We start from the raw sequence: 13,297 nt of genomic DNA, 5'->3' as shown, positions 1-13,297 counted from the left end.
AATAAAACATTACTATGTGTGTGTGTTTATTAGGAAAAAAGGAAGGGGAAAGCAGAGATATAAAAGGATGACGTGGCATCTCCTAAGGTGTTTTAGAAATTGCTGAGGTGGATAGCCTGAGGAGCCTCAATGACTCCCTTTTATTAGTAAGTAATTAATGATCCACTATAAAGAGATGTAGAATTTGTCAATTAGAAAATTATCAGGAGACACCGCAAAACAAGGACTAAGGAGAAAAGAAATCGCTCAATTCGTCTAGCATCGATCATAGATTGAATGGACTATTTGCCAAAATGCATGTGCATATAGTTACAAGAATTTTGTGGTAAATAACAAAAACCAGATATTGATATAAGGAAAACCATATCAAAGTAATCAAAAATGAGAGATTAGAGATCAGAATGATCATCATAGGTTGATGCACTTCCCTAACTGTTCCTCAAAATAAGATTATCTAGTATGCTCTACCCACAATCTCCATTCAACCTTAAGTACTAAAGGTCAAAATAGGATATCAACAAATAAAAACAGTCGGTTATAAAATAAAAATAAAATACACTAAAAGAAAACACCATAATAATGTATGTAGCCACATGATTTTGTCTTTAAATCATAAAACCAGATAGTGACATTAAAAAGGAACAATAAAAAAAAAAACCATATACATAAAAGTAAATGAAGAAATATATCGAAATCTAAGGTTGATGCATTATTGCAACTTTCTCTTAAATTCCTTTGTCTACTACTCTTTCAGCCTCTTACTCAAATCGAGCATCTTGCTCTTGATCAGCTAGTTGTTTCTCTAGCGTCATTTCTGATTCTTTAGTCTCTACCTGAGCCAAGTATTCACACCATGTTACTATACTTACTTCCTAGTATAGAATTAATATATCCAACAAATAATATAAATAAATACTCATGACGAAGAACTACTATACTATCTTTGTGCTTTAGCCAAATATAAAAATCAAAGGAGAATAAAAACTTAAAAGAGGAAAGCCATGATAACATCACCTGTAGCTCATTGAAATACTCTTTCGTATAGGGTTTACCATTGTTCTGCTTTGCAAGCAACTCAACAAGTGCAAGAAGCTTCTCAACTTGCTCAACCTTCTTGAGATTATCTTTGGTCTTGTTATCAAACAGTACCAATCGGTTGTCACATAGCTCAAGAATTTCCTACAACCATACAATCCAGTTAAATTCAGATCAGATATATACATATAAGACTATGTATATGCAATCTTCATTATACATCTCAAGTTAAGAAAAGAAACAAAAAACACTCACGTTTAGGAATGGTGGACACTCTTGTGGAGTCAAATAATCCTCCAAAGTCACTTCCAATTCATCACCACCCGTAAAGACAATGATCATATAGTTAGCGATTTTACTGCCGAAAAGGGTTTGCAAGTGACTAAACACTTCCTTATCTCCTCTAAGACCATCCCTCACAGAGAACACCAACAGGATAGCATGGATTCCATTTTTGGCTATTGTTGTGCACCTTGAAATTTCTTTCTCGATAGAGTCAGCTGCCTTTGAAATTTCAAATAGTCCTGTAAATTTCACCAAGATCGATGCCATACATCATTAGTTATTACAAGTAAATTGTAATCAATCTAATTGTATATCCTGACGAAATTAGGCAACATGCATATATCCACAGAAATTCATCAATAATCTCGTAACACAACTGGCCTTGGACTAATTAAAAGGAAATTATTCATTCTTCTAAAGAGTATATATATTTTTTCAGAAGCACTTACCAGGAGTATCAATGACATTGATAATTTGGCCATCATCTTGCACAACTCTTTCTGACTGACATGTGTTGGTGACTCCACGGGAACATAATTTGGACATAAACGCCTTTCTTCCAAGGATACTGTTCCCTACTGCACTCTTTCCGTTTCCAGTACGACCGACCAGAACTAGGGTTCGGCTAGGGTTTGAGGGTGTCGCGGAATTTGAATCATCGTATATCAGATCAGTCTCCATCTTCATGTACAACAAAAACGGTACCACAAGTTTGAATATTCGACATAAAGACATTAACTCAAAGAATGAAAAATCACTAGCCTCAACTAAAGCTTAGTCATCAAGCAATCAATAGTTCTTTAAAATTCCTTTTTCTGTCCTAGCTAGGAGATTTGTAATCATTATAAATTGTGAAAGTGATCAGAAATAGGAAAAACAGAGATAAAACTAATCAGAGAAAAAGAGTTCTGATAAAGCAAGGAGGACGATCATAGTTAAGAAGTTTACACAAGTAAGGTCTATTAATATAGCTAAATCGACACAAAGGAAAACAGTATAAGTAAATTTGAAGAATATAGTTAAGAAGATTACTGCTTGAGAAGAGGAATCTGTAGCGATGCTTAACACTAGCTAGATGGTTTATGAGAGAGCGTAAAGTATGATATAGGCTTTTGAATCGATATGTATGAGTATGAGCCTCATGAAATCTTATTTTATATCGTCGTAAAAGGATAAAACAAATCCAACTAGGAAAAGGAAATCAAATCGTTGATTAATAATATCTTTGTCCAAAAAAAAAAAAATCGTTGATTAATAATATCTCTCGACTAGATAAAATGAGTCAAATTTTCAAGTATTTTTTCAGTTGCAAAAAGTGAATAAAATATGAAAATTAGGTTTAGGTTAACGAAAATAAATAAATAAATAAGTGATACAAAAACGTACCACAATTTATTTGAAGGAACAGAGTAAAATAATTACCGAGAACAATATATGGTTAAACCGTAACTACACCGTAACCGTATAAAATGGTTTAAAACCATAACCAGTCCGTAACCGTATAAAATGGTTTAAAACCGTAACCGTTAACCGTAAATATATGGTTAAATTATATTCACTATAACTGTTAATTAACTGTAATCATATCAAACCCTTGGTTAACCGCAGAGTTAAACTATAATTTGTTAATTGTAACCGTTTCAAAAGATTAATAAAATATACTAATAATTATTTATTTAATATGAATTATATGATATAAAAAAAATATGAGTACACTAAAAGAATATATTAATTATAACTAAATAATATCAATTATATTATATCATCAAATAATATCAATCGTATCATATTATCAAATAACCATAACCGCTTTAACCGGAACCGTATTTAACCATAACCGTTTAACCGTTTAATAAATGGTTATGGTTAAAGTTAAACAAAATTTCTAATTGTAACCGATAGTTAATTACTGTGATAACCCAAACAGTGGCCATGCCTACAAAAACGTACCACAATTTATGTGAAGGAACAGAGTAAAATAATTACGGAGAACAAAACTAATAAAAGTGGAAAACACAGAAGAAATCAAAAAATTCCCACAAATATCCACACAAAAGACGAAACAAATTAACAGACTTTGGCTGTTTTGTCTTAAATCTGAATCGTCCTTATTCGTAAACTGTAATCAATGACACCGTCTTGCTTCTTCTTAATCCACTCTTCATCTCTCTCTCTATATCCCCAACCCCAAGTCAAGATCTTTTTCAATTTATGGATACAAAATCTTACAATCTTCTTCTGTGAGTTCAACTGAGGGGTTTTTGTGAAGATGGGTAACAGAGTAATCTGCATGAAGAAGAAAGATGTTGTTATCAGAAGTGGTGGAGGAGATGGAGGATCCAGAAGCAAGAGAGTGAATCGTTCACAAAGGAAACTGCTTGCTAATGAAGAGCCTTTGCATCGAAGAGCTTTGTCTATGGCTATTCATCAATCTCAGGGATTTGATGGATCCATGTCGAGGCGTGTTGGGTCTACTAGCTCTAGAAGACAAACACTCTCTGACCCATTTTCTAATAACAAGCAGGTCCAAGCTTTTTCTTCTTTTTGTCAATAGTAATGATAAAGTTTGGACTTTTATACTTAGGTCCTTAATAATGGTTATAAGACTTGTTGGTTGGAAAAGTGTGTTAGTTTNAAGATCTTTTTCAATTTATGGATACAAAATCTTACAATCTTCTTCTGTGAGTTCAACTGAGGGGTTTTTGTGAAGATGGGTAACAGAGTAATCTGCATGAAGAAGAAAGATGTTGTTATCAGAAGTGGTGGAGGAGATGGAGGATCCAGAAGCAAGAGAGTGAATCGTTCACAAAGGAAACTGCTTGCTAATGAAGAGCCTTTGCATCGAAGAGCTTTGTCTATGGCTATTCATCAATCTCAGGGATTTGATGGATCCATGTCGAGGCGTGTTGGGTCTACTAGCTCTAGAAGACAAACACTCTCTGACCCATTTTCTAATAACAAGCAGGTCCAAGCTTTTTCTTCTTTTTGTCAATAGTAATGATAAAGTTTGGACTTTTATACTTAGGTCCTTAATAATGGTTATAAGACTTGTTGGTTGGAAAAGTGTGTTAGTTTTATTGACATTAGGTTGGGACCAAGAGAAGTGTAAATTAGAGCAGAACAGAACAAGGTTCTTGTAGTGCGCTTTGCTTTTTAAAAGGTCAAATAGTGTTGTTGTCATGTTAGTCAGTCTCGTTGTTATTAGAACAAAGATGGTGAAAAAAATCTTCTTTTTGGAGAAAGCAAAGAACTATGTTCATGTAAATGTCACTTTTCTTTGTAATTGAGACCTGCTTATTGCTATATGAAACCAGGTCTTAGAGATCAATACACATTTTATCGTTAGTTAAGTGTTCTCAAATGTTCTTGTAGTGTGGCGTTGCTTCTAAAAGGTTTAAATCATTTTGGTTAGAACAAAGTGTGAGAAAAGAAGCTTCTTTATGGTTATTGCAGTAAGTTTTTATCGGCAATTGGAAGTAGTGGACTTTGTATGAACACTAGTTGATGATTGTTCCTGTCACACATAGATGTCATTGCTTTGTAATTCACACTACCTGTTACTATGAGATTAGAAAACACATTTTATGTTCATCTTAGTTATGCTAGTTATGTTGTATCTCTCTTCAGGTACCTGAGTTTGTGGAAAGCTTGACTGTTAAGAAATTCGTTTTGGTTCATGGTGAAGGCTTTGGGGCATGGTGTTGGTATAAAACTATTGCTTCATTGGAAGAGTCTGGACTATTTCCTGTCACAGTTGACCTGGCTGGATCTGGATTTAATATGACAGATGCAAATAGTGTTTCCACCTTAGAAGAATATTCAAATCCGTTGATCGAGCTCATTCAAAATCTTCCTGAGGAAGAAAAGGTTAGAAATTGCTATATGCTTAGGTTTATGTTTGAACTTGGAAAAAAAGTGTCAACGTTACTACATCGAACCACATTTGTTTCGGTTTCTTAACAATATTCTATGTGAACTCTAGTGTCACTTTGATTTTTCATTTTAAATATACTTGTGTGAAGCAGTGAGTGTTGGTTGGTTCAGGTCATTCTGGTGGGTCACAGTACTGGAGGTGCATGTGTTTCGTATGTGTTAGAGCGGTTTCCAGAGAAAATCTCAAAAGCCATATTCATATGTGCCACTATGGTTGCTGATGGACAAAGACCCTTCGATGTCTTTGCTGATGAGGTAACACAAGGATTGAGGAGTCATTTGATTCCATTGTAACCAATACTTTTGTAATAAGCATTTCTGCAACGCTGTAGTCTGTGAATGTTCTTTGTTTGCGCTCACACTACTCTCTCTATTGCAGCTTGGTTCTGCAGAACAGTTCATGAAAGAGTCGCAGTTCTTGATCTATGGAAACGGCAAGGACAAACCCGCTACGGGGTTCATGTTTGAGAAACAACACATGAAAGGCTTGTACTTCAATCAGTCACCCAATAAGGTAAACTCTTACAAAAATTAATGTAAGTGATCAGCAAATGCCCCAATGTAGAGTAGGTCAAGTTCTGTTTTAATGGATAGGCCTAATGCAACAAAATGCTGACCATTGTTTATTTTTAAAAATTGTCTCAGGACATTGCATTGTCTATGATCTCGATGCGGCCTGTACCTTTGGGTCCTATGATGGAGAAGCTGTCGCTTACTGAAGAAAGATACGGGAAAGGTCGAAGGTTCTATGTTCAGACGCTAGATGATTTAGCTCTTTCACCAGACGTTCAAGAGAAACTGGTTAGAGATAATAGCCCCGAAACAGTTTTTAAGATCAAAGGAAGTGATCATTGCCCTTTCTTCTCTAAACCTCAGTCTCTTCACAAGATCCTTCTTGAGATAGCTCAGATTCCTTGAAAACAGTGACAAATCTTGAATCCACAATGTATACTACTTTCAATTTTTTTTTTAAACGTTTGTATATTCTTATTTATCCTTTATCCTATAAATCACAACTCACATGACCAATAAAAATTGGTCACATGGATTTTACAAACAGTTTTGAAAATTACTAAAAATTTCCTATTTTAACGACATAATGCTAAGAATAAAAAATAAAAAAAAAACTAACTGACAGTTTCTCAAACCCGTCCAACCCACAATCCACGATCCTTTTTCTTCGTCCATGATCTCTGCCTTTTTATACCCCATATTTAGTAGATTCAATACATAAATTTTTTCAATCGATCGCAAAAAGTATGATCATCCTCCTCCTCGGTTCAAAATCCTAATTACAGTGAGTACTTTACCACTTTTGTCAATCTATAATTTCAATATTTAGATTTTCAGTAACAAGAATAATTGGTCTATGTATGTTTGTAGGAGCGAGAGAAACATAGATATTGAAGATGATATAATCAAAATTCTTAGACAGAATTACGAGAGGTATTTTGGATCCATGACTAAATCAAAGTTTTCGGTTTATGTAGTACATAACTTTTCCAAAGTTTCTTTCTCACCAGAGAAAAGCTCTCAATACTGGTTGGAAAAGTCTGAAACTTGAAGAAGCACTATGCTACACTTTTTTTTTTTTGCTCTTCGTGTTTTCTTCAAATTAATGTGTGTGGCTTAACTATGCTTTCAAAAAAACCTGCCATTTGAAATTAATAGTTTAGTCGTGTCTAGCTTATCATTTATGTCATTTACATTTAAAAGGTATAGCAAACGTTAAAGTAAAAAAGATTACCTATTGGCTATTGCCAAACTATAATGAGTAAAATAAATTTGATCCCTTAGTGTTGACTGGTTCTCCCGCTACCTCCCGCAAACGCTGCGTTTGCAGGTGGTAGCGGTTGATAGCGATTGGAACCAATCACATAAAACGCTCTCAATCGCTCCTAATCGCTCCTAATCGCTTCCAACCGCTTCAAACCACTGAATTCCAAAAGCTGCTTCCCGCAAGCGTTTGCGGTTGCGGTTGGATTTTTTTTTTTAAATAAAAAACTTAAAAGAATCAATGATAATGAAATTCTTTTTTGTTATATTTTCTATCTAACCATTTTATTCATTAAGAATGAGAAAAATTAAGTACGGATACGATTACAGAGATTATAAAATAAACATTTAGAAAAAAAATAATATTCCAATTAACAATAACCCGGAAAACTTGATGTAAATTTAATGACACATCGCACATAAGTTCAAAAAAATCTAAATAAATATAATATTTCATCAGAATTTTAAAAAAAATAAGATTATTTGTGAAAAATATTAAAACAAATCACCAGTGACTCTTCTCAACTCTCACTTAACCATTCCTACAGATGCAACTACTGACCCACGATCTAAGAGAAAAGAGAACAGATCTACGATCTAAAGCATATGTTTTGTTATTTATCAAATTACTTGATTAAATTTTTGGTGAAAAGCCAAATGCATAAAGGAATAAGTATTTCAATATGAAATTTATTTGTTTTTTGAATAATTATTTTAGTACTTTTTAATAAATTTAAATTATAAATCAAGTTTAAATAAAAATTTTGTTTTTTTAAACATTCGTCTATTATATATCACATTTAGTTCCAACCGTTATTGCACCTGCTGGTCAACCAGTCGTAAATCTCCCGCAAACGCACCAATTTTAAACCATTAAACCAGTCGTTCAAAACGCTTAATAACGCTTGAAACCGCAATCGCCCGCTTCCGCAATCTCCCGCGACCGCAACCGCAGCGTTTGAACTAGTCAGGCCTTAATTATTTTTTTCATTGTTACGTAGTAATTTATAACTGTTGATTTGCCTTCACATGTTTCAGTGTTATATGCTGATTTTTTTTTTTACTTTTATGGTTTTAAATGGATTTGTAAAATTGTTTGAAGATGGAGATCGTGACAAAATTGCTCATAGATCTTCTTAAACAATCAGAAGAGACACTTTGACAAAATAAACAAATAAAATCAGAAGAAATACATGAAGAGAAAGACATAAAGAATGGAAGCATTAACCTAATAGATGTACTCTATTTTTGTGAAAATATAATATTTGTACTCTATATTTATTATTTTAACTAGCCTTTCAGTTATTACACAACAATAATATAGATCAATGTACATTCTTAATTCTACTATACCCTTATCCCAAAAAAAAATTTTATACATTATCTACCTTTATTCTACATACCTCTCTATTATTCCAATAATTCATAATCTCAGTTTTGTCCTTTGTTTAGTTTTGCATTATTTAAATAAAGTAAATGAATTGAATATACTTTTTTTAAAAAAGGAAATAAACCATTGGACCTCTTTCCCCATCCGTACAACCCACGAAACACAAAATCTTCCACCATTGAACAACCATTGAAGCTCCATTGAAGCTCAATTGAAACTCGTTTTAGGTAATTTCTTGGCCTATTCAACTGTTTTTGTTCAATTTCGATGTATTTGAAACTTGTTTATGGTGTAGATAGTGTTGATGTGTTAGATTTCTAATGTGTTCTAATTTGGGGACATTCTTAGATTTGTTATAAATTCATTTTTTGTATGTTAATCTTGTTAATTCTCATTTGTTCAAGTCTATTAGAGGCAGAGTACGTTTATAATTTATGGACCTAGTGGTTGAATCGAGCTAGATAGAAATTGGATTAGGTTTTCTCCGTTTTCTCGTTTCTGCAGATGTAGGTACAACTGATATTAACTGATACAACTGGTACAACTAAAGGAAAGTGAAAACTATTCTAATGTTAGTTTGAATTATATTTGCAGGGAGTAATGAATAATAATCTTCGCACATTCATTCATTTTGATTATGGGGGAAATTATTTAAACAATGGAGATGAAATACAACGGATTTCAAGAGAAGATGTTAGGCATGCTCTTTTGATGAAAGCACCTATTGAGCAGGTTACTTATTTTGCATTGGTTGATAAAATATGCAAAAAGATGATGGTAGCTGCAGGGACGAAGATGAAGTTTAGCTACATTCCAGTTTCAGTGAATCCTAAAAAACCAATATATATATCTTTGGTGATGATGATCTTTTGTGTTATCTAGAATGGAATCAAGCTGAATTTGATGTAATGCATGTGGAGCTGGATAAAGATGACGAACAACATCAAGGGTGTGAGAAAAATGGAGTTGGTGAAGCTTGTGAAGCTGGTGAAACGTGTGAAGCTGGTGGTGAAGCTTGTGAAGATGGTCAAGTTGCAGAAACTGGTAGAAAGAAGAGAAAAACTACTACTGGAAGCTTGTTTGATGTTTTCCGTGATTAATTTCTATGTCACTGATGTTCGTAACAGTTTTTGGTTGTAAGACTCGATTGTTCTGTTTTTTTTGTTGCAAAATTGGTTTATGCAGTTACAATACAACTGACTGTAACATTTACAACTAGGGTACACCTACATTTGATTTAAAACTCAACAATTTTCATATTCGTGGTACAACTAAAGTACAACTATATATAACTTTGAACTTTATAAGTACTAAATTTTAAAATTCAACTAAATCCATCTATTTTCATGTTAGTGAATACAAAAAGAACAACTATTATGGTCAGTTTGACGATGTAAATTTTATGGTCACTTTGATTGTCCTACATAGAGCAAATATTCCTAATGCTTTGATGATCACTTTGCTATTTTCATCCAAGTAATTATGTCAAAACATGTAAATCAGTTATTTTCATCCAAGTAATTATGTCAATCCATTTGTTACACAATTTATATTTGATCAATTTTTACACGTTTTAAATAAATTTCAATAATTTATTTTATAAAACGGTCTCAGTTGTACCCAAAGATTCCAGTTGTACCCAAAATATTCCAGTTGTACCTAAAAATCTCAGTACCAAAAACATCCAAATACAATCCAACCAAATCCATTACCTAACAAGTACCAACCAAATCCATTACAAAACAAGCACACACAACTATGATTCACTTTGCAGGTTCATCTTTCTTCTTTCCCCTATTTCCCTTTGTATATGGACTCTTCAAGTATTTTGAAGGTTGTACCCGTATACTTGTGATTCTCCTCCCTATGCATGTGCCAAATATGCTGAAATTGTGGGTGTAAACGAAACCAATCCTTTTCATCTTCCTCAAGGATTTAATCTAACTTCGCTATCGTCTTGTTCTCCTCGGACCTTGAGGATAACTTACAAAACTTTGTATAATTGGTTTGCTCTAAGTAGAACTCCAGAGCTATTGGTTGAGTATCCTCATCATTATCCTACAAATCCAAAAACAATTGTGAATACTAGTTGTACCCATAGTTGCACAAGCAAACTTATTTGTACCAAAATACAAAGGTCTATATTCCGCTACTATACAAAAATTCATCAACCAAAATTTCATTTTATTTACATGTGGTAGCCAAGGAGGATTCAATTGTTCTTCGTTTGATGATGGTCGAGGAGGAGAATTTGCAACTGGCGGAGGAGGAGAGATTTCGGATGGTGAATGAAGAAGAGTTACTTCATCCATTGCTACTAGCTGAGGGGATGTGATTGTCGCTGGAGTAGGAGAAGCGGTAAAGGTTGGTGGAGGAGGCGCTGTTAAGGTTGGTGGAGGAGGAGCGGTTGAGGCTGGGGAAAGAGGAGCTTCTGTCGGAGGATTCATTTTTCTCCTTTTCTTTGAATTGATACCGTTTCTCATTTTTGGAGGCATTGTTATAGCTGGGATTAACAAAATAATCACAAATATTTTAGAGATTTGACCCTAATTTTGAATTTAAATCCAAATTTACAAACCCTAATTTCATATGAGATTTAGAGATTTACCTTTGAAAAAGAGAAGAAAATGAAGAAATATATCAGATTTGATGTGAGAAAAGAGATGAGATGTTTGAGGAGATAAGAAATAAGAAATCGCTCAGTTTCATCGGAGAAGAAAGAAGAAAATTTCAGGTTTCAATTGAAAAAAAATAAAAGGATGGGATCCGGTTGTAATGGATAACCCAAATAAAAGTTGGTTGGATTAGTAATTAACTGAATTTCTTAAAATTTTATGGTCTTTTACCAATTTTTTATTTAAAGAAAAATAGAAAATAAATTAGGGAGAGATACGAGAAAATAAATTTTGGGATATGGGTACAACAGATTTAAATCATTTTCTTTATCCAGCTTATAAGGTTTTATAGGTTTGTGGTTAATCAATGATAGTGTGTTGTTATATGCATACTTTTTTTTTAAGCCTTTAAAACTTTTTTTTGGGGGGTCAAAGTCTTGAGTTGTTTATACATGTAAATTTTTATTATGAATAATGAATAATGTTAGAAATGTCGTATGCACGGGAGTAATACTAGTTTCTTATAAAACCCAAGATTCTTGATAGAGATTACTCAGAATAATCGCATTCGATGGCAAAAAAAACTTGAAAATGAATTTAATATTTGGCTATGGAACAAAAATAAATTATTTTAATCTAATCCAATTTATCAAAGAATTTTTGTGTTAGAAGTTGTTATGATTTTATATAATTAATTTTAATAATCTATATATTATATAACCAGCAATCCCACCACATCTGTGAACCTAAACAATGGTCTATCATATGTCTCTATTGCATGAATTGTTTCTGATATAGGTTTATGGGCGTCAAAATTTGTAACAACTAGCTTTGTGCATGTTAACTGTTGTAATAACAAACCTGCTCATAATTTAGCACAATTTAGGATCCTTGAGAAGATTTTCATTCTGTCAGTTTTTAATCTGCCTTCGTGACTTGTGAACATTTTGTACGATAATCATTTTAATTAATAGACGATTTTGTTTGACAAAAAAGATTAAGACACACTTCATATAGAGTTACTATATCAAATTAATAAGGGGAATTTACAAAAAAATACTTTTTTTTCTATATCTTTTTGCCAAAATACTTTCTCTTGTTGTCAACTTTTCGTAATACATTTTTCTATATACAAAATAACTAAATTTTAAATCCTAAATTCCAAATACTAAACTCTACTCTTCAAAACTTTACCATAAATGAAAAATAGAGAACCCAAATCTATAAAAAAAATTAAAAAAAATAATTTGATATTATAATTATGTAAAAAATGGCAAAAATGAAAATAACAAAAAATTAGTTATATTTGAAAAGAAATACCTACAAAAAAGTATTTCTGACTATTTTTCAATTACTAAAGCGGAAGCCTTAGTTCAAACGAGTAGTTAAAAGGGAAAATATGATAATTTGTTTTATGAATTTCACCAAAATGGAGCGTGCTATTTCCAACAAATCAATTGTTGCATATTTTCGTTTATATGGTAGCCTCCGATATCAATTGTTCATACTATGAACTTCAGAGCACCTTAACCATAAGAAGTATTCAAGAAGTGGAGAGATGGTAGAGTTAGTTGGCTAGGTTTCAGTGCCATTACACAAGATATCACCCAAAAAAAGATCCCATCTATTGTTGAAAAATCATCCTATAATTATTTAAGACGGATTTATATAATTTAAGTTTATCTGAAATAGCAATAAAAAAAAGAAATATTAGCAGTAAATTTTTTTATCTGAATTGATTCAACCAATTCAACCATATATAAAATAATAGAGTAACAAACCACAAAGAAAGAATTAAAAGTTGGATTTTATAATTCTGGCACATAGACAAAATCTATATTTCCATTTGAGTAACGTACAAATCTATCGACACACACACATACATAATCTCACACACTTAATATACATGTTAAGTTTCACTATGATCTTGTCGTAGTGTAACTAAAAAGAAAGATCGAAGAAGATGTAGATTAAAGTATCAAAGTGGACTAATCTAGACGTTGTACCGGATACTATTATCATCCCCTGAGAACTTGTTCTTGATCCATTTGAAACTGTTCTTGAGAGTACTCTTGAGCTTTTCTTCCGTGGCAAAGAGATTGTAAGAAGCTACTCTCTTCTTCCTCTTCATCTCCGGATCTGTGTTGATGCAAGGCCCATTAAAGTTATAGGAGTTTGAGCGGTTCTGATCATAACCAAATTCATCCGTTGAGAAAGATGATGAATACTCCGTGTATGACTTGCTTCCCTTCATCATCTTTAG

The 13,297-nt window shown here is 32.7% G+C and overlaps 4 protein-coding genes and 1 long non-coding RNA gene across 7 annotated transcripts in view; 2 read left to right on the top strand and 3 right to left on the bottom strand.

Annotated features, from left to right (window-relative positions):
• LOC104736982 (immune-associated nucleotide-binding protein 8-like) lies at positions 539–2,429 on the bottom strand. The gene is made up of 5 exons (XM_010457079.2): positions 2,353–2,429; positions 1,770–2,001; positions 1,291–1,559; positions 1,015–1,179; positions 539–833 (listed from the first exon to the last, which is right to left on the bottom strand). Exons 2-5 carry the CDS (start codon positions 1,999–2,001, stop codon positions 759–761), a joined length of 741 nt encoding a protein of 246 aa, XP_010455381.1. The 5' UTR covers positions 2,353–2,429; the 3' UTR covers positions 539–758.
• On the top strand, positions 3,300–6,310 carry LOC104736981 (putative methylesterase 12, chloroplastic). 2 transcript variants are annotated; one of them, XM_010457077.2, is made up of 6 exons: positions 3,305–3,517; positions 3,959–4,285; positions 4,948–5,187; positions 5,365–5,508; positions 5,633–5,767; positions 5,899–6,310. In XM_010457077.2, the coding sequence occupies exons 2-6, from the start codon at positions 4,031–4,033 to the stop codon at positions 6,169–6,171; spliced, it is 1,047 nt and encodes a 348-aa protein (XP_010455379.1). In that variant the 5' UTR covers positions 3,305–3,517; positions 3,959–4,030; the 3' UTR covers positions 6,172–6,310. The 2 variants fall into 2 exon arrangements, with proteins under 2 accessions (XP_010455380.1, XP_010455379.1); XM_010457078.2 differs by lacking the exon at positions 3,959–4,285 and having other exon boundaries at positions 3,300–3,844.
• LOC104736980 lies at positions 6,401–9,559 on the top strand. Of its 2 annotated transcripts, XR_759670.2 has the most exons (4): positions 6,401–6,550; positions 6,637–6,699; positions 9,014–9,151; positions 9,302–9,559. It is a non-coding gene; the product is annotated as an uncharacterized LOC104736980 (long non-coding RNA). The 2 variants fall into 2 exon arrangements; XR_759669.2 differs by having other exon boundaries at positions 9,014–9,559.
• On the bottom strand, positions 10,066–10,911 carry LOC104736979 (classical arabinogalactan protein 9-like). The gene is made up of 2 exons (XM_019234807.1): positions 10,612–10,911; positions 10,066–10,477 (listed from the first exon to the last, which is right to left on the bottom strand). The coding sequence occupies exons 1-2, from the start codon at positions 10,900–10,902 to the stop codon at positions 10,355–10,357; spliced, it is 414 nt and encodes a 137-aa protein (XP_019090352.1). The 5' UTR covers positions 10,903–10,911; the 3' UTR covers positions 10,066–10,354.
• The window catches only part of LOC109128446, a 13,584-nt gene continuing 13,108 nt past the window's right edge, over positions 12,822–13,297 (bottom strand). The window contains exon 3 of the mRNA XM_019234773.1: positions 12,822–13,297. Within this exon, the coding sequence (XP_019090318.1) occupies positions 13,028–13,291 (264 nt within the window). The 5' untranslated portion in view covers positions 13,292–13,297 and the 3' untranslated portion in view covers positions 12,822–13,027.

Source organism: Camelina sativa, chromosome 13, assembly GCF_000633955.1.
Source record: "Camelina sativa cultivar DH55 chromosome 13, Cs, whole genome shotgun sequence".
NCBI classification, from domain to species: domain Eukaryota; kingdom Viridiplantae; phylum Streptophyta; class Magnoliopsida; order Brassicales; family Brassicaceae; genus Camelina; species Camelina sativa.
This window is presented reverse-complemented; position numbering and strand designations above follow the sequence as displayed.